At 40.9% G+C, this 20951-nt stretch overlaps 1 protein-coding gene and 1 long non-coding RNA gene across 3 annotated transcripts in view; one reads left to right on the forward strand and one right to left on the reverse strand.

The window, feature by feature from the left end:
- LOC123848154 (uncharacterized) overlaps positions 1-20951 on the forward strand; it is a 24658-nt gene continuing 3707 nt past the window's right edge. Inside the window, exons 1-4 of one of the 2 annotated variants that reach the window (XR_006791689.3) lie at positions 1-213; positions 764-900; positions 1423-1526; positions 5862-6070. This is a non-coding gene — a long non-coding RNA (uncharacterized LOC123848154). The remainder of the gene's footprint in view (positions 214-763; positions 901-1422; positions 1527-5861; positions 6071-20951) is intronic. The other variant, XR_006791688.3, reaches the window with a different exon arrangement.
- SFRP2 (secreted frizzled related protein 2) overlaps positions 19502-20951 on the reverse strand; it is an 8599-nt gene continuing 7149 nt past the window's right edge. The window contains exon 3 of the mRNA XM_045880263.2: positions 19502-20662. Coding sequence (XP_045736219.1) covers positions 20358-20662 — 305 coding nt within the window. The 3' untranslated portion in view covers positions 19502-20357. The remainder of the gene's footprint in view (positions 20663-20951) is intronic.

Genomic DNA, 20951 nt, shown 5'->3' on the forward strand with positions numbered 1-20951 from the left:
CCGCCGCCCCGCGCCCGCGCCCGCGCCGCCGCCGCCCGCAGAGGCGGGGGCTCCGGATCCTCCTCCCTGTCGGTGCCCAGGAGAGCCTTTGGGGATCTTTCCCTCTGCAGTCACGCACTGGTCGGCCACCGTGGCTCTTACCGCGTCCTGCGCCTGGCTCCTGCCGGCGGTTTTGTCCCAGGCGGCAGCGCCGGAGAGCCGCTCAGAAGTAAGGTGGGAAGACATGTGGGGAGTACCGAGAGTGAGAAATGGAGAGGAGAGAGGGAGCGAGGGGTCGTTTTCTCTTGGCTCTTTCCTTCAGAAGCCTTTATCCGAAGACGGGAGTTCAGGTGGCTGTCCAAAACGGGGACACTGAACTTTGGTTTCATCTCCAGTTGCGTTCCTGTTCCTGGGCCCAGCGCCCCTCCTTCCCTGTTGTCTGCAGTTTTAATAATCTGGACAGGTCCCTGATGAAGTCACACTTGGCCCCTCCAAAGATGACAAAGGGGAGAAACCCTGTGGGGAGAGAAGGCAGACCCTCTAGGCCTCTGTGCTGCTCTGTGCCTGCACTTCCCCGGGGAAATCACCCACAACTTGCCTTTGTCCCTCCACCTTCAGGGGGCATTCTCCTTCCCCTCAGCTGTAGACCCAGTATGGATTTATGGCAGGGAACAGGCTGGAGCATTTGGGGAAGCCTCTAGAAATGCACTGGTAGGGAAATAGACAAAAATGGAACACGTAAGTAGATAGTCTGACTTACAAAATATGGCTCACTCCCTTCCAGTTTGTGGTGGCTCATAGTTTTCAAAACCTACAAGGAGCTACCAGTGGAGACTGACCAAGAGATGGACACATCCCCGCCCTTGTAGAACTTATGGTCCAGCAGGATGTGGAGACAAACTTTCAGGACAATTAACTGTGGTAAGTGCCTTCCTCTTCCAAGTACTTTACTCTGTTAACTCATTCAGTTTTCACAACAAGGCTACCAGGTAGGTGGTGTTATTATCTCCATTTTACAGGAGACATTGAATCACAGAGAGATGCAGAAGTTTGTCCAAGTTTCAAAGCTGGTAGGTAGGTGGTGCAGTGGGTATGTGCCTTTTGGCTTCAAGGGTGGGCAAGAGACTCAACTATGGTTCAAGTCAGGGGGACCAGTCAGAAAGCTATTGCTGTAGTTCCAGTTAAAGACAGCAACGGCCTTGGTGGTGTATGTGAGTATGTGCAGGGATGGGGTGGAGGAGAGATGGAGAGACGTGGATAGAGCCAAGAGATCTAGGTGATAGAATCTGTAAGACTTACTGATCCTCAAGGATGGCTCTCAGTCATGTGGCTTGAGCAGCTTGGTATTTGGGCAGAGTGCTGAGAGTGGGAATATTGAAAGAGCAGCAGATTTCTGGGAACAAAGATAATGAATTCATTTGGACATGTTGCCTTCCTACCTAGCTCTTGGCCTGTCTTCATGTCCCAATCCGTGGGATTTCACATGAGTTACCGTTTTTTCTCCAGTCTTCGATGTCCTCAAATTCATCTGGATTCCTCTAAATCAGGTACCCCCCCCCCACAAATGTCTGGGTGGAAATAGAATTTCCCTATCCTATAAAATTCTGGCCTATTATTATTATATAAGTTCTGACTCCCTGATATGAGATTCTCTTCCCTGGTTGATTGACACCAGAAATGTCTACATATTTCACTGGCAACACCTGTGAGCACAAAGGGAGTCATCTTCCTTCTGATTTCAGCTCAACAGTCAGCAGGGAATAAAATTCAAAAAGTCCATTTCTTCCCCACTGTTAGTGATGGACTTGCTCTACTCTACTGTATCATACCTGGTTCCTTTCGTGACTCATTTCCAGATATAGAACTAATACCTTGTTTCCCAGAAAGGTAACCATTGCTTTCTGGAGTGGTTTACCCAACCAAAGTTAATTACTTTGCAAATTTGTTTCCCAAATCAAATGCTTGGCAACTGAGTGTCATAAATCCTGGAATAGATCAACAGCCTTCCTGTCGTTTAGTGCTAATCTCTTTAGCATATTAGCCATAGCTCATGCATCCTCCTGTCGTGTCTTGATCTAGAGCCCTGAGATGATTGTAATGATGTAATGAAAGAAATGAGCTAATGTCATAAAGGTGTTTGAAAAACAAGGTGGATTCAAGAATAGTTAGAAAATTAAGTATGCTATTTGGTGCAGGAATAGAGAAATAGACCCATGGAACAGAATAGAAAGCCCCCCAAATAGACACATGGATTTACAGGAAGCTAGTTTTAGGACAGGAGTGACAAATCATCAGGGATACATGGACTATTTAGTAATTAGGCTTGCCATGCCAAAACAAAACAGGTGGTTTAAAAAGCAAAACTTGAAGAAGACAATTTAAACGAATATCATTATCATCTCAAGATGGCGAAAAATATATTAAACAAAACTCAAAAGGAACAAATCATAATGGAAAAGATTGGTAAATTAGTCTATGTTAAAATTTTAAACTTCTGTACAATAAAAAGTTGTCATTAAAAAGAAGCAAGCCAGGACACCTGGTGGCTCAGTCGGTTAAGTGTCTGCCTTGGGCTCAGGTCATGATCCCAGGGTCCTGGGATGGAGTCCCGCATCCGTGCTCCTTGCTCAGCAGGGAACCCGATTCTCCCTCTGCCTCTGCTGCTCCCCCTGCTTGTGCTCGTTCTCTCTCTCTCTGATAAATAAATAAATAAATAAACAAACAAACAAATAAATAAATAAATAAAAATCTTAAAAAAAAAGAAGCAAGCCATGCACCAAGAGAATGTATTTGCATATATCTAGCTGTCAAAGAATTAGTGCTGGGAAAGAACATAACTATTAAAAAATTAATTTTTAAAAAGTGTAAATCAATAGAATGTAGGCAAGGGATATAAACCAATTTTAAGAAATAAAATTATGAGACATTTTGTAATTTTAAGGGAATTAGTTACTGCGTTTATGTATATGTGAGTTAATCTAGAATGCACTTCACAGGAATGCCTTGTGTATGTTAAATTACTTATTGCAAAGTGGCTGCTTTCAGCCTTCCTACCCACTTTCGGACCAACACTCATTAATGTTTCCCTTTTCTGCTGTCCTTTGCAGGACAACCCAACTGCCCTGGGCTGAGGGTGCCACCTAAAGGTAGATCTTACAGAAGTCCTCTCTATTGCCTTACAGATGGTCTTTTTCAAATAACTTTCTTTTTCAAGTTACTCCTTTTCTCTTTTCTCATGTCTTTTTCATATTTACAGATGAAATATTTATATTTGATCCTTAGCCTCACCGCTAGAATGGGTGATTTTGAATGTCTCTAACCAGGTGCGGTATTGATCACATGGAGCAGGGTGGTAGAGGAAGAGAGTCCAAACAACTGTGGGGCCTCCCCTCCTTGAAGGGGATGGCAGTAGTAGAGGCCTTCTAAACGGGGGTGGGGGTGTCAAATTAAAACCATCCAGGCGACGTTAGTATCCGAGAGAGCTTGTCTGATCTCAGAAATCAGTGTGAAAAAGGCACCAAATGTTCTGCACTTCTGTGATCCTTGGGGTCAGGGGCAGACTGGGTTGTAAATGGGAGTAATCATGTCTAAAAGGAGAGGGACACGGAAGCTAGGTCCTACCGTGGCTGATGAAATGGCTGCATAGAAATACTCCAGCTAACAAACTGTGGAAAGAGCCGAGATGCCCTTCAACAGATGAATGGATAAAGAAGATATGGTCCATATATACAATGGAATATTACTCAGCCATCAGAAAGGATGAATACTCAACTTTTACATCAACATGGAGGGGACTGGAGGAGATTATGCTAGGTGAAATAAGTCAAGCAGAGAAAGTCAATTATCATATGGTTTCACTTATTTGTGGAACATAAGGAATAGCATGGAGGACATTAGGAGAAGGAAGGGAAAAATTGCGGGGGGGAATTGAAGGGAGAAATGAACCATGAGAGACTATGGACTCTGAGAAACAAACAGGGTTTTAGAGGGGAGGAGTGAGGGGGGATTGGTTAGCCCGGTGATGGGTATTAAGGAGGGCACGTACTGCATGGAGCACTGGGTGTTATACGAAAACAGTGGATCGTGGATCACCTCATCAAAAACCAATGATGTATGGTGACTAACATAACATAATAAAATAAAAAAAATAATAACATAAAATACAATTAAAAAATAAAAAGAAAGAAATACTCTGGCTAACTTTTTCAGTCCTGCTACCCCGCCCCCCGCGTGCTAGATTGGTCTTCAGGTGCAGATGCTAGCCTCTTAAAATTCGTAGAAATCGTGCAAGCTAGTCTGATTCCCAACTGCCGGGGGTCCTGACTACCGTCCCATTGTTCCCTGGCCTCTCAGCCTCACTGAATAGACCTTTTCATCCTCCATTCATTAAATCTACCTGTGCTTAAAGACTACCACTCAAGACAAATGAAAGATACTCAACTTTATTGTTTATTTCATTCTTTTTTTAAGACTTATTTATTTATAAGAAAGAGAGAGCGAGCGAGCACATGCACACATGAGTCGGGAGGGGAAGAGGGAGAGAGAGGGAGAATCCCAAACAAACTCCCCATTGAGTGGGGACCCGAGATGGGGCTTGATCTCACCACCCATGAGATCATGACCTGAGCTGAAATCACGAGCTGGACGCCTAACTGACTGAACCACCCAGCACCCCTGTTGATCTCATTCTTCAGTTATTAGTATTGTAATATTATTGACCTCTACTCTTTTTCGGGCTAAAATGTACAGAGAGTAGCTATATTATGATTACATGAGTTTTGTGAGCTGGCGTATGGCCCTAATCACCATTTACAGCGTTGCTTCTTTGGGAAAGTGCATTTTGCCTTTCAAACCACAGCCTTCCAAATGCATATTTGGAACACAATCCATCTGTGAGCTGGGAACCCTCTGTATTAATGTCTGTTGGCCCAGGGCAGCCCCACAACCAAATGACATGTGGTTTAAGGTTCATGTAACAGCCGGTTCATTTAAATAATGTTAGCTGGAGCTCAGTCCAGGTTCTCAGGTTTCTGGTTAAATTGGAATAGGGGAGGCAGCAGAATGACTGTGTTCGAACAGCATGTGTGGGGCGCCCCACTCGCTGTAGAGAGATGGCACATTCCTGCTTTTCATTATTTTCCCTTTAGGTTTCAGGACTGAGCCTCTTCTGAGGGCAAGCTTTAAAGTTCTGTTGAACAATTGATCCTGAAAAAGAACTGCTTTTAAAAACCAACTATACTTCCCAGCTTGGAAGTTCAGCTAGGGTCATTCTCGTTTATTGAGTTCAGGGGCCCTCTCAGTGGGAGGGAAAACCGCATTTAAAGTCCTTGATGGGGCTCCTTGCCCTCCCCTCTCCTTGTTTTCCTTTCCTGGCGTCTCTTTGAAGAAGTCTAATCTTTAGTAAGTTAGAAGCCGGACAGCTTGTGCCAGGCAAGCCAGTCTCTACTGCGCTAACTATAAAAAGGGTTAACATTTATGAAACACCCACAGTGTGCCAGGCACTGGCCTAGCACGCCATGTATCTGGTGTCATCTCAGCCTCTGAATAAGCCCCAGTGACAGGTATCACTGTCCACGTTTTACAGATGAAGACATTAAGTTAGGAGAAATGAATTGCTTTATCTAAGAATGTATAGCAGCAAGCACTGCTCTATTGGCCCCCCAATCACTGGGTTGGGTGGGAGGCTTTACCGGGGCTGACCCCAGGAAACTCCGTCCTGGTGTGGAAGTTGTATTTGTCATTTCTAGTTGAGACCAAGGACCTGCCATCCCACTTCCCACACCTCAGGTTAATTGCCAAGACCGCAACACAACTTTGTTCTGCGAAAGTCACCTTCTCGTGGAAGAAAAATACTAATGTTCCTGTGTTTCTCTTGACTTTAGGTATTTGTCCTACATGGGGGCTTGAAACAAGATCAGTCATAGAAGCAATGACAAGAGGACACAGTTATTTTTTGCTGGAGTATAAAACCTCCCAGTGAGCACTCCTGGTTTTACTACCCTCCCTGCCCGTGGTAAGAGCTACAGCTTTTTCAAGTGCCTGCTAAGGCCAGCTACTTTTTTTGTATTTAATCCTCAAACCACCCTCCAAGGTAGGTGTACTATTATTATCTTCATTCTATAATTAAGGACAAATAAGGTCACTTCTGAGCCATGATCTCTGCTTTTAATGCCCTTTTCTTTTCTCACTTTAATCTGCAGAAGTCGTCCCACCCCACCCCATCTAAGAGCCTGACCGGCTCTGTTCTCCCCCCAGACTCTCCCAGATCCCCAGTGGGAATACATTTCTTTCAACCCTATGCTCCACAGCTTTTGCATTTGCCTCTATTCCACACTGCCTTGTGTTCTACGTGCTGGTATGAGCCACCAGTTGCAATTATGGGGAGAGCAGAGACTCTGTTCTAGTCATCTTTTACCCTACCACTGTATCTAGCACAATGCCTGGCCTGGGGCCAGATTGAATTGGTGGTGCAGTCACATTTCCAGGTGATGCTGCCTGTGCCCCAGGCCTCTTCCTGGCTTATGGAAGGAGAGTGAGGGCAGGTGGATTCCCTTAGCCTATTGCCTACAGATGTCCCTCCGGGAAGGAGGGGCTGTTGTCACTGTGGCCACAGCCTTTTGCTGTCTACCCGTAACAGGATCACTGAGACCTCTGCACATTAATATGGATATAAACTTAAAATACAAAAAGAGGCCTAAATTGTGCCCTTAATATAATTCCATGCAGTCCAGATGTGCATCTACTACTATTTATTTTATAATGTGTCATTGTTAATCAGAACGGGGATCCACTTTTGCCAACACTTAGAGATGCTGAGATGTGGTTGGGAGAAGGAAAGCAGTGTAAAGGGTAAGGCCTGAGTCTGCTCCCTTCTACCTGTTATCTTATTCTTGTACTGAATGAACATAAATTTTCGTGTCTAGCCACATAACTGTTAAGAATATGTACCACACAAGAGTGTTGGAGATGAGTTGCTTTTTCCAATTTATTCTATAAATGCAGTAATCCTGACACTTTATATAAATAGTTGAAATAGTGCATGCATGGAAATAAAACACATATTTACTTTTTTTTAGAATATCAGCAAAATGGAATATCCGTGTTTTGGGTTGTTTGTTGTTGATTTCACTTTTTCTTTGCAATTATTCCAAGTTATCAAATGGTTATAAACAAAAATTTTGTGTTGGGCATGTTGTCTAATGACTTTAAAATTTAATATTTTGGGACATCTGGGGGGGCGTGGTCGGCTAAGCATCCGACTCTTGGCTTTGGCTCAGGTCGTGATCTCAGGTTTGTAAGATAGAGCCCTGTGTCAGGCTCCGTGCTCAAGTCAGGGTCTGCTTAAGATTCTTTCTCCCTCTCCCTCTGCCCCGTCTGCTTGTGCTCTCTTTCTCTCTCCAAATAAATAAATCTTAAAAAAATAATAAAATTTAATATTTTGGCATAAAGTTATTTATTTATTTATTTATTTATTTTTAAAGATTTTATTTATTTATTTGACAGAGAGAGAGATAGCAAGAGCAGGAACACAAGCAGGGGGAATGGGAGAGGGAGAAGCAGGCTTCCTGCCGGCAGGGAGCCCGATGCGGGACTCGATCCCAGGACCCCGGGATCATGACCTGAGCCGAAGGCAGACACTTAACGACTGAGCCACCCAGGCGCCCCTAAAGTTATATATGTTTAATTTGTACACTAAACACATTTTGCTGGGTCTCAAAAGAAGGAACATTTTAGAAGTCATCCTGGATACAGTAGTTAGAGGGTAATTTAGGGAATAACTAGACTTTACTAGTTTAAGATATTCCTGAATCTTACAACTATCCATCCAAGTGGCCATAGTTTTCGGGATGACTTTAAGTGAACAACTCGAAGTTTTATCCTGTTAGAAACATGGAGAAGTACACTGTGTGGTTTCAGTTCACTGTGAGACTTGAGTTGGGGTACTGTCTGTACTACGAGCTCTCTAGAGTTTTTGGGAGAGAGGGCCTTAATTTTTTCCCCTTAGTTGCTATTATGTTCATATTTGAAGTATACATTTAAGGCTTTATTAATAGTGAAATGCAAATGAAAAATCTCTTGGTAGTATGTCATTCAAGTGAAGAATCATCAAAGAGAATAGTCAGAGCTGGTAACTTAAGCATGAAAAACCTGATCATTTACTGGGCTTGGGGTAGGTTAATCCTCTTTGCTTTCTAAATGGCCTGAGGACTGGAAGGGACACCAGCCCATGAAGAACACCACTGGTAAGAGGATTCATCAAAGGGAGATGACGTCGTGGAAGGTGAAGTTAAATTTGGTTCAACATGGGTTGTTTTTGAGGCATCTCTAGGCCATACAGGCAGAGCTGTCCACAGTTAGAGACAAACTGACTCGAGAAGAAAAGGTGAAAGAGAGATTTGGTGTCTGACAATGGTGAATTCTAGAGGAGTGAGTAACCGTTTCCAGAAAGCCTGTAATGTGAGAAAGGAAGGAGGTCCAGGAATATAGTTGGCAATTAAGACAACAGGATTTATAATCAAACAAATTTGGCTTCAAGTCTTAATTATAACCCATTCATGTGTCACCTTAAGCCTTGGGACTTGAGATATAATTCACATACCATACAATTCAGCATGAATCAAAGCGTATGATTCAGTGGTTCTTAGTATATTCACAAAACAGTGCAACTACCACTGCTATCTAATTCCAGAACATTTTCATCCCCCCAAAAAGAAACTCGTATTCATTAGTAGTCACTCCCCATTTCCTGCTTCCTTCATCCCCTAGCAACCACTTATTTCTTTGTGTAGATTTGCTTGTTGTAGATGTTTCATATAAATGGAATCATACAGTACGTGGGCCTTTGTGTCTGGCTTCTTTCCCTTAGTGTAACGTTTTCGGGGTTGATCTATGTTGTACTATGTATCGGTACTTCATTCCTTATTATGACTGAATAATACTCTTAGAGATGGTTATACCACATTTTGTCCATCTCCTCATCAATTGATGGACTTTTGGGTTGTTTCTACTTTTTTGCCTATTATGAATAATGCTGCTATGGAAGTTCATATAAAAATATTTTTGTGGATATATGTTCTCAATTCTCTTTGAGTATATATTTAGGAGTACAGCTGCTGGGTCATATGGTAACCCTATGTTGAAGATTTGAGGCACTGCCAAACTGTTTTCCGAATTAGCTATACCATTTCACAACCCCACCAGCAATGTATGAGGGTTCTGGTTTTTCCACATCTTTACTGACAGTTGTCAGTATCTGACTAGTTGATTGTAGCCATTCTAGTTGGTGTGAAGTGGTATCTCATTGTGATTTTGATTTATATTCCCTAATGACTAATAATGTTGAACATCTTTTCACGTGATTATTGGCCATTTGTATATCTTCTTTGGAGAAATGTCTAGATCCTTTGCCCATTTTAAAATTGGGTCACTAGTCTTCTTATTGTTGAGTTTTAAGAGTTCTTTGTATATTCTGGATACCAGTTCTTTATCAGCTATATGATTTGCAAAGATTTCCTCCCATTCTGTGGATTTTCTTTTTATTTATTTCTTGTTGGTATGTTTTGAAGCACAAGAGTCCTAAATGTATCTATTTTTTCTTTTGTATGTGTGCTTTTGGTATCATAGCTAAAAAAACCATCACCTAATCTTAGGCAGTAGAGATTTGTTGCTATGTTTTTTTTTTTCCTAAGAGTTTTATAGTTTTAGTTCTTACATTGAGGTCTTTAATCTATTTTGAGTTAATTTTTGTATGTGGTGTGAGGTAGAGGTCCAGCTTCATTCTTTCGTATGTCGATATCTAGTTGTCCCGGCATCATTTGTTGAAAAGACTGTTCTTTCGCCATTGAATTGTTATCTTGGCCACCCTTGTTATAAATCAATTGCATAAATATAATGGTTTATTTCTGGACTCTCAATTCTATTCCTTTGATTGGTGTGTCTGTCTATCCTTGTGCTGGTACTACACTGTTCTTGATTACTGTAGCTTTGTATTACGTTTTGAAAATGGGAAGTGAAAATCTTCCAACTGTGTTTTTATTTCCCAAGATTATCTTAGCTATTTTTAGTGCCTTGTATTTTCATAAGAATTTTAGAGTTAGCTTGTCAATTTCTGTAAAAAAGACAGCTGGAATATTGATAGGGATTGTATTGAATCTATAAACCAATTTGGGGGTAATATTGCCTTTTTTTTGGTTAGATTATTTATTTATTTATTTATTTATTTATTTATTTATTTATTTATTTATTTGACAGAGAGAGAGACAGCGAGAGAGGGAACACAAGGAGGGGGAGCAGAGAGGGAGAAGCAGGCTACCCGCTGAGAAGGGAGCCTGACTCAGGGCTCGATCCCAGGACTCGGGGATCATGACCTGATCCGAAGGCAGACGCTTAACAACTGAGCTACCCAGGTGCCCCAGTATTGCCATATTAATAATATTAAGTCTTCCAATTCATGAACATGGGATTTTTAAAATTTAGTTAGTTCTTATCTTCTTTCAGTGATGTTTTGTAACTTTCAGTATACATATCTTACACTGCATCTGTTAAATTTATTCCTAAGTATTTTATTTTTTTAATTCTAAATGGAATCATTGTCTTAATTTTATTTTTTAATTTGTTCATTGCTAGAGCATAGAAATAGTTTATTTTGTATGTTGATCTTGGATCCTGTAGTCATGCTGAACTCATTTTTTAGTTCTAATAGTTTTTTAGTGGATTCCTTAGGATTTTCTATGTATAGGATCATGTCATCTATAAATAGAGGTAGTTGCTTACTTCTTCCTTTCCAATCTGGATTCTTATGCTCTCTCTCCTTTTCTGTCTCTCCCCTCCTCTCCCTTCCCCACCTTCCCATTCCCTCCTTTCCTGTTTCCTTCCCTCCCTTTTCCCCTTTCCTCCATTCTCCCCTCCTCCCTCCTTCACTTCCCTCCTTTCTTCACTCTCCCCCCCCCAACCACTTTTTTCCTTAGGCTTTCTCAAATACTTTTCTGTATCTATTGATATGATCATGTGGTTTTTGTGCTTTGTTCTATTAATATAGTGTTTTACATAGACTGATTTTCATATGTTAAACTGTGCCAGCATTCCTGGGATGAGTCCCACTTGGTCATGGTGTATAATTCTTTTAATATGCTGCTGGATTGTTGAGCATTTTTGCATCTGTATTCATAAAGTATATTGGTCTGTAGTCTTTTCTTGTGATTTCTTGTGTTGTCTGGTTGTAGTAATTAGGGTAATACTGGCCTCATAGAATGATTTGGGAAATGTGTCCTTCTCTTCTATTTTTTTTGGATAAGTTTGTGAATGACTGATATTAATTTTTTAAATATTTGTTAGAATTCACCAGTGAAACCCTCTGGGCTGGAGCTTTTCTTTGTGGGATATTTTTTGATTAATAATTCAATCACTTTACTTGTTACAGGTCTATTTAGATTATCTATTTGCTCTTGAGTCAGCTTTGGAATTTGGTGTCTTTCTAAGAATTTGCCAATTTTGTTTAGGTTGCCTAACTTGTTGGCATAAAACTGTTCATAGTATTCCCTTATGATCCTTTTTACTTCTCTGAGTTTGGTAGTAATATCCCTCTTTCATTCCTGGTTTTGGTAATTTAGATCTTTTTTTATTTTGGTCAGTCTAGCTAAATTTTTGTCAGTTTTGGTGATTTTTTAAAAAGATTTTATTTATTTGAGAAAGAGAGAGAGAGAGTGTGTAAGAGCATGAGCAGGGGGAGGGGCAGAGGGAGAAGGAGACTCCCCACTGAGGTGAGCACGGAACCTGATGCAGGGCTCAATACCAGGACCCTGAGATCATAACCTGAGCCAAAATCAGATGCTTAACTGACTGAGCCATGCAGGCGCCCCAATTTTGGTGATCTTTTTAAACAATCAACTTTTATTTTCTCTATTGTTTGACTATGCTCAAGTTTTATTTATTTCTGCTCTAATCTGTATTTGGGCTGAGTTTGTTCTTCTTGTTTTTTAAGACAGAAAGTTAAGTTATTGATTTGAAATCTTTCTCCTTTTTTACTGGAGCATTTACAGCTGTTTCCCTCTGAGCGTTCCTTTAGCCGTGTCTATTCCTTTTTGGTACATTGAGTTTTCGTTTTCATTCACCTAAATTTCAAATACATTTAGGAAGGTGTTGCTTAATTTCTGCATATTTGTGAATTTCCCAGGTTTCCTTCTGTGATTTATTTCTAGTTCTATTCCATTATTGTTGGAGAACATACTTTGCATGATTTAGGTCCTTTTAAATGTATTGAGGCTTGTTATATGGCCTCACATATGGCCTGTCCTGGAGAATGTTCCCTGTGTACTCGTGTGGTGAGGTTAAGGATTTTAGGACTGATCAAGGAAAGACAGGAACCTGAGATGGCAGTACTGCACAGTAATATTATAGGGCCATGTTTTGCTGGGGTTGCAGGAGAGGGGAAAGTCCTTCCCAGCAGGAGGCTAACAGGGGAAGAGGGAAAGGGAACTGCCAGGGAAGAGGGGAATGGAGAGGGGGCTTATGTGTCCAGATGGTGTCATTCAGTGGCAGGATGGGGAGGATCGGAGTCAGAGAGCACCAAAGGGCAACAGAGGTCTGGGGTCTTTTATGACTACAAGGTTTGTCTTATCTATGGCTAGTGGATATTTGGTGCAGTTTTGCAGGGTATGCAAAGCATGCGAGTTCTAAATGGCTAAAAATATGATGATTTTGGATATGTAAGAATTTGAGTTTGGCTTTGAGCTAATGGTACCAATTTGCTGTGAAAAAGTAAATGACATAAGGGCCAATATACAGGGGCCATCTTTGGGCCATTTATAGAACAACTTGAGAAAAATGTGTATTCATTCTGCTGTTGTTTGGTGGGATGTTCTGTAGATGTCTGTTAAGTATAGTTGGCTTTAGTGTTGTTCAAATCTAGTTCCTTCTTGACCTTCTCAGTATTTGTTCAATCTATAATTGAAAGTGGGGCATTGGGGTCTCTATTACTGTTGGATTTCTGGTTTCTCCACTTTGCCCCCTCTCTGCACATTTCTCCCACCTTCTCCTTTGCCAAGATAACTCTTTCTCGTAACATAAAAAGTTCAGGATTTATGGTGGTGGTCTAGCTCTTCTGGGCAGGGGGTAACTTTATTGGTTTGGGGGTGGTTTTCAGTTTAATTTTTCTTTTCTAGCCTTGCATCACATTAGATGATGATGATGATGATTATTATTGCACATTCTAATCCTTTATTGGACAAGAGTTTAATGGCATTAGGCCAGGAGATATGATAGGGACCATGCTACACTCAGAACCTCTCCCCTTTCAATTTCAGTAGCTAGTGAGTGTTAAGCTTGTGAAAAGTACAAAAGACTAAAAAAGAGTATTATGACCTCCCCATACCACCTCCTAATTTTCCTGCTTATTTTAAAAGGTGTAAGTAAGTATACAATGACCTGGTTTTCCCCTATGTTAACAATTTTAATGCTTTAAAAAATGTATCAAAATCAAATGCTTTTCTCCCTTTTCCCTGTTTTTGGAACCCCTGCTTTATTGGCATCCTGAGCACAATGTTTTGCCCACCATGGAATTAGATACTACAGGGAAGTCTCCTTTGCTGCATAGGACCTGGGTGCCAAGCATCTGGGCCATGACTACCACTCCCTCCTCCTATGCCCATGTGGACTTCATCAAAACCTTATGTATATCCTCTTCTACCAAATGTCTGTTCATGTCTTTTACTCATTTTCTAAGTACATTGTGATTTTTTACTGTTCAGTTTTGACAGTTCTTTATATATTCTAGATACAAATCGTTTGTTAAATATGTGGTTTGCAAGTGTTTTCTCTAATCTGAAATTGTCATTTCATTCCATTAACAGGTTCTTTTTTCCCCTCGGCTTTACTGAGGTAGAATTGACAAATTGTAAGATATTGAAGTGTATGATGTCATGATTTGATGTATTTTTAACAAGATCTTTTGGACACTTAAAGTTTTAAATTTTGAAGAGGCTTATTTTATCAGTTTTTCCCTTTATGGATTATGCTTTTGGTACCAAATTTAAGAACTCTTTGCCAAGTACTAGGTCTTGAAAAAATAAGTTTATCTTCTGATTTTCTAAAAATTTTATGGTTTTATGCTTTATATTTAAGTTCATGATCTATTTTGAGTTAATTTTTGTATACAATGTGGGGTTTAGGTTATTATTTTTTTGCCAGTGGGATATCCACTTGCTCTAGCACCATTTGTTGAAAATGCTATCCCTACTACATTGTATTACATTTACATCTTTGTAAAAAATTAATTGGGCAGATTTGTATGGGTTCATTAATGAGTTCTCTACTCTGTTTCATTGATCTATATGTCTATTCCTTCACCACCACCACACAGTCTTGATTACTATAGTATAACAGTAAGCCTTAACATTGGGAGGATGATTTCTCCCACTTTATTCTTTTTCAAAATTATTCTGGCTCTCTTAGAGCCTTTACCATTCAATATAGATTTTGGAATAATGTTGTCAGTGTTTACGAAGAGGCTTGCTTAGATTTTGAAATAAGAATTCCATTAAACCTGTAGATCAATTTGAGGAGAATTAACATCTTTACAATGTTGAGTCTTCTAATCTATGAACATGGTATGTCTTTCCGATCTTGCATACCTTGAAGAAATCCAACATGGTTGTAGTGTATTATTCTTTTAATACATTGTTGGATTTGATTTGTATTTTGTTGAGAATTTTTGTATCTAAGTTCAAGAGAAATACTGGTCTATAGTTTTCTTTTTTCATGCTTTTTTTGGTCTAGTTTTGGTGTAGGACCAGACTAGCCTCATAAAATGAGTTGAGAAGCATCCCCTCTTCTATTTTCTGGAAGGAGTTGTGTCAAACTGGTGTCAATTCTTTAAATGTTTGGTGGAATTTTCCAGTTAAACTTTCTGGGCTTGGACATTTTGATTTTTACTATTATTTTAATGTGAACTTATTTGTACCCTGAAGAACACACAGGGCTCAGAAAGACTATGTTCAGGAAGGTCTGGAGAAATTTGGGTCTCACTTAGTGCTGTCTGTCACATGTATATGTGTCACATTAGACTGTGAGCTTCTTCAGAGTGCTCATAGTGTGTTCGTCATCAGTGGAACCTCAGCACCTAAGATAGCACCTGGCACACAGTAGGTTGCTCAGTGTAAGATTGTTGAATAATTGAACAAATTCTCAGCCCTAGGATTGTGCAGATTGGAAGCCTGATGCTGTTAGAGAAGACTAGTGAGGAGAGGGCAGCTTAGAGGTGCTTGAGTCCTTCCTTGGAGGTGGAAAAAAAAAAGAAAGGAGTAGATAGTATTTATGGCTCTATCTCATCCTCCTATCTGTCTGAGCTGCTACCACCCAGGCTCTGATCACCCATACCAGCTAGAGCAACCCATTGTGCTCAAGAACCTGAAGAGCATGGGGAGCTGGTGCAGTAGAGGGTTATGTAGGGGATAGGACTAGGACTGGCTGTAGACTGGTGCTCTTTCCTGCTGTGGGTGTTTCCTTACACAGAAACAAGCTATGAGAATTATATTTCAGAATTGAGGATGGACAGGAGATGATGGTGTATTGAGCTTAGGCATAGTTTATAGAGTAGTAATTCCTTATTTAGAGTTGAATAGTCTCAGGTTTGCAGAAGGAATCAAATTGCCTAGGTCTCTCTGAATTTCAAAAGCTACCCCAAGGTGTTTTCCACTTGTAGTGTAGTTACTAGTTGGCTAAGTGGTTTGTTTGATATCCCTTAAATTATGCAGTTTTAGAAGATTTTCTGCCAGAGCTACATTTGTGTGTAGGTGCACATAAGAGCACATACTATGCATGAGTAAATGCATAGGTTTTTAGGTGTGTTTCTACTGAGGACCCAGTTACTGAGTTCTAGTGTTTTGCTTATTTCATAGCATAGCAGAATGCCTGGATTGTTAAATAAGTGATTATTTTTTAAAGAAGATTTATTTATCTATTTGAGAGAGAGAGAAAACACACATGAGTTGGGGGGGCAGAGGGAGAGAGAGGGGAAAAAGACTCCCCACTGAGCCTGGAGCTAATGCAGGACTGGATCCCAGGACCCTGAGATCATGACATGAGCCAAAACCAAGAGTCAGTCACTTTAACCGACTGAGCCACCCAGGCACCCCAATAAATGACTATTATTACTCTGTACTGGGACATCTTGTGGCATTTGAGTCCTTTGATTTGTTCTTCTAGCACCATTTGTATTAACTGCTATCTTTAGTAATTGAAATTTTTTTTAGCACCCACCTATCTGCATCACTCTCTGGACAGTCATGGGCTGCTTTTAAAAATATTTTATGTTGAATTGCTATTTATTTCTGAGCTAAATGTTGATCCATTGTTTTGTAATTGAGAATTTGGGAATTTTATGGATTATAAAAGCAATGGATCTTATGCTAGGTTTATTGGTAGTATCTAGAATAATACCTTCAGCATGATAATTGCACAATACCATACTTGATTGGTCAATATGTAAAACTGATTATAAATACTGAATTTTTTAGACTGTGTCCTAATAGAAGATACTCTGGTGCAGCTCACTTGAAAGCATCTTTGCCCTGATCCTAAGCTCAACCTGAACCAAACGTTCTATTTTATATTGAGTTAACTACTCTCTCCTCTGTGCCATCCCTGGGCGTGTATACATCTCCCTCTTAACACAGAGTATTAGAATTATTTGTTTACATGCCTTTCCCCCTTATTGAATTGTTAGTTCCCTTTGGGCAGGATCCATCTTATCTCCAGTGCCTAATATGATTCCTAATTCAAAATATAAGCTGAAGGAGGAGAATCACTTTGTATCACTACATAGAACAGTGCCTACATGCAGGAAAGCATTCAATATATTATTGAATGAATAAATTCATGGCAATAGTTGGTGCTCAGTAAATCTTTGATGAGTTAATGAATTAGCTTGCAGTGTGCTTCATTGGCAAAAATCACAATCATAATCCAGAGGTAGTAACTGCATGAGGGATACATATGCCTGCATTTGTTTTTCAAGGTGACCCTCTTCCCTCATCAAGAACATTGAACACCTGATAGTAAACAAGAGTTGAAAGTAAAAAATCCTGTCAAATTGTCATTGGATGAGAGAACAGACAATGAGGAATGGAGGGTGCTACTAGATAACATTAGATTCTTTTTAACCCTATGAATTTCAATACACTGATGTGTGCACATGGATAGAGCCTTTGTCCTTCATGCACTTAGGAAATGCTGCTCAAAAGAGTTTTATAGATTTGCTCTTGTACAACAAATCATTTCTCAAGTTATTTAGGAAAGGGAAGAGGAATTACATGCATAGTAGATACGTAGTTTTCAGATTTTTTGACTTTTCTGTTTCAGCTGATCCCCTACTTGCAGCCTTTTATCAGTTTATTTTTATTTTTTATTTTTTATTTTTTTAAGATTTTATTTATTTATTTGAGAGAGAGAGAATGAGAGAGAGCGAGTACATGAGAGGGGGGAGGGTCAGAGGGAGAAGCAGACTCCCTGCTGAGCAGGGAGCCCGATGCGGGACTCGATCCAGGGACTCCAGGATCATGACTTGAGCCGAAGGCAGTTGCTTAACCAACTGAGCCACCCAGGCACCCCCTTTCATCAGTTTATTAACAGATCATGGATCATCTTAGGAAATGCAGAAATCCAGTGTTCTTCTGATTACCTGCTCTCTTCTTCCAGTAATGGATGGACATTCATGTTTTCATCTGCCTGTAAAAGAAATCTGATAGTTGGAAAAGTAATTAAGAATACAACATGATTATTTCAATAATAATAAATATATATTTCATATATATTTGAACCATCATGCCAAACAGAATGAAAAATCACACAAAAACCTACCTGCCCTGCCCAGGCATGTCTCATTGGCTCATAGCTGCATCCAAGATGGGAACAGTATTGGAAAATCCATAGAGAGGCACGACGGCAGGAGGCAGACATTGGAATGATGCCTGCGCTGCTGGCTTCTCAAAATATGACTGAAGAGGCCGTGTCTGGCATTCGCTTGCTCTTCAGAGCTGAGGCTTTTCCTTCCCAGTAGATGGGAAGGGACTTTTGACTTGACTGGAGGGGGAGCATTCAGATACATCAGTGTCTTCCAGATTGCTGCTTTCCATTAGTTTTTGATGCATTGTACATATTTCCCCCTTCTCATTCCTAATTCCTTGGTTTACTATCTCCTTTCTTTTTTTTATCTTTTTTCTCTTTTTTGCCTTTTACAGGGTCCCTGGTCTCTTGTTCGAAATGCTTAAAATGAGTGTTAGCCTTGATCCATGAGCATCTCTCTTCTAGTCTAGTCTAGAGGTGCCTTGTCAGAAGGGGGTCTATCTTGAGTTTGTGGAATCAGATGAGAAACAGTCAAGTAGCAACTTAGAGGAAAATGGAAAGGATTGTCGATATAGCCCAGGTAGTGGGCAATATTGACTTTTGGTGCCAGAAGACTTTGAAGTACTGTAGAGAGGTCATGGATGTATGTTCAGGAAGCTTTTAAAGTAAATCAATAAAATGCTATCAGATAAAGGCTTCACATGAATGCCAGGAAAATTTTCAGATTTGATGGGGACACTCTGTTGCTCTCACATATTACCTGTGAGTATATACATATATACATATAACTGATAAGTTATAAATATATAATTGTAATTGTGATTATTATTATAAAATAATCCCTCATATAAGCTCCATAAGAACAAGGATTCATGTACGTATCCCCAGCGCTTAGAACAGGACAAGGCACATAGCAGATTCCCAATAAATATTTGCTAAATAGATAAGTGCCACCATGTTTCTGTACTCTAGTCCTAGGTGGACTAGAAGACAGAATTTGTTGTCCGAAAGGCCTGAGTTTTAGCCCTGGCTCTGCCTCTTAGGAGCTGTCTTTCTAGCCCCTCTGAGCCTTAGTGTCCGCATGCACTTCATAGAATTTCTATGGAGGTTCCCACATAAAACGATGAAGCGTTTGAATGGACATTATATGGTTGGAGGTCTGTCTGTCCCCTTCTCACCCTGATGCCCGTTTTTCACCGTCCCTTCGCTCCCCCCTGCCTTCCAGCGAATATCTTTCAAATCAGGGCTCTGTATCTAAGGGTTAGAGTTTTAAGTGGAGAAGGAACTAACATTCTTGGAATGGGTTCTTTTCATTACAAAAATCTCAGGAGACGAAAAGCACAACTGTAAGGCTCATGAACCTCAGGTTTAGAGCAGTGCTGCCGAGTAGCTGCGGCTGAACTGCTGAGAGGAGACAAAAGCAGGGAAGTCCTTTGCAAAGCCTGCCAATCTCTGCCTCCCTGCAGGGTCTGCAGTGGTAAAATGTGTAGGAGATGTGAGGCACAAGGCAGCAGCCAGGTGGTATGCAGTGGGGGCGGGGGTGCAGGGGACACTTTCCTGAGTCACTTAAGAAACAGACCCTTCAAACCATGGGAGGGCTGGAGCTCAGGACAGGGCAGGTGACCACTCTTGTACATGGCCTTCCCACCTCCTTCCACTAAGAAGAAAAGACAGAAGACAGGCAGTAGGTAAAACAGGATGTAAAGTTTATATACAAGAATATAATGTTTATCTGAAATATTTACAGTGTTGGTTAAAGCAATATTTTTACAACTTTTAAAGGTCAACTACTATGTATATTACAGGTAAGCTACAATGGTTTAATTTGCAAAATTAAGTAAAAAAATGTTTTAAACAAAGCTTAAAGTACTCAGGTCAATTATAGAATCTGTTTTGCCCTTTATTCGAAGAACTCATGCTATGATGGTTAATGTGCTTTTGATAAATGGAAGTACTCTACCCAGAAATGCAGTACATGCTACTGTGGTAAGTCCCCAAGGAGGGTGTAAAATAGCAGGTGAATTATTATAAGACTTAGGCTCTGAGTCTCAGGCTGGAGTGGAGAGATGTTGAGATAACAGCCAGCTTTATCTCAACGAGGTTTGTGACCCACAAAAGTTTGGGCCAGGTAGGAAAATGAAGCCATTTGCACGTTACAGCAACCTCAGCTGAAAGTGAAAGTCAGTTGACCCAAACCAAACAGAAAAAAACAAAACAATCAGACCCAAGTCACAGTTGTACCTATTCAAAACTAAAGTGAGCTATTTTAAAAACTTCATAAAAATATTCATGATTTTATTAGTTTGAACATTTCTACAAGATCTGGGTGGGTTTTTCCTGTATATGAAAACAGCTATTCGTGCCTGAGGCCTCCTAAAGCCCTATAAGTCAGGAGATGCTGGGGGTGCAGACGTGCAAAAGGCAAGGGAAGCTGCCCCAGGCTGGCGGCTGGAGCCGCAAGGCCTGTGCTTGGGAAATGAGAGCTGAGGACCCAGAGCGGAAATGGTCCGCCTGGCCCTGGAGCTGGCCTGGGGGGCCGACTAGCACTGCAGCTTGCGGATGCTGCGGGAGATGCGCTTGAACTCTCTCTGCCCCTTCTGCCACCGCTTCACGGAGGTGATCACCAGCTCCCCACCCAGTTTCTGTCCCATGACCAGATAGGGCGCATTGATGTCATTCATCTCTTCGCAGGTGCACTGCAAGCTGTCTTTGAGCCACAGCACTGATTTCTTCAGGTCCCTTTCAGACACACCATTCAGCTTGTAAATGGTCTTGCTCTTGGTCTCCAGGATGATTTTGGTATCTCTGTTGATGTAGGTTATCTCCTTCACTTTTATTTTCAGTGCTACGAAGACAAGAGGGGACAGAATCACACCAGTTGTAAGAAGGGAATACGGTCTAGAGTGGGAGCTTTCCTCACCCCATTTCATTTGTGTGATTGGCCTGGGGGGGAGGGAAGAAGAGCTTCCTGCAGCTAATGAGACTGTCAGGGGCTGCAGGTTGGGGGGGGGGTTGGGAGCTGGGGACAGCAGGTGGCTTCATTTCTAAAGCCTCAAAGGGCTTGCCAGGCACTTTATTTCAAATCAGCCATCCTTTCAAAAGATCTCTTTGCGGGACTCAATTAACTTTTCTTT

The sequence above is a fragment of the Mirounga angustirostris genome, unplaced genomic scaffold (assembly GCF_029215605.1).
Source record: "Mirounga angustirostris isolate CCGP_5_RB_7025 unplaced genomic scaffold, mMirAng1.0.hap1 SCAF_2, whole genome shotgun sequence".
Classification (NCBI taxonomy): domain Eukaryota; kingdom Metazoa; phylum Chordata; class Mammalia; order Carnivora; family Phocidae; genus Mirounga; species Mirounga angustirostris.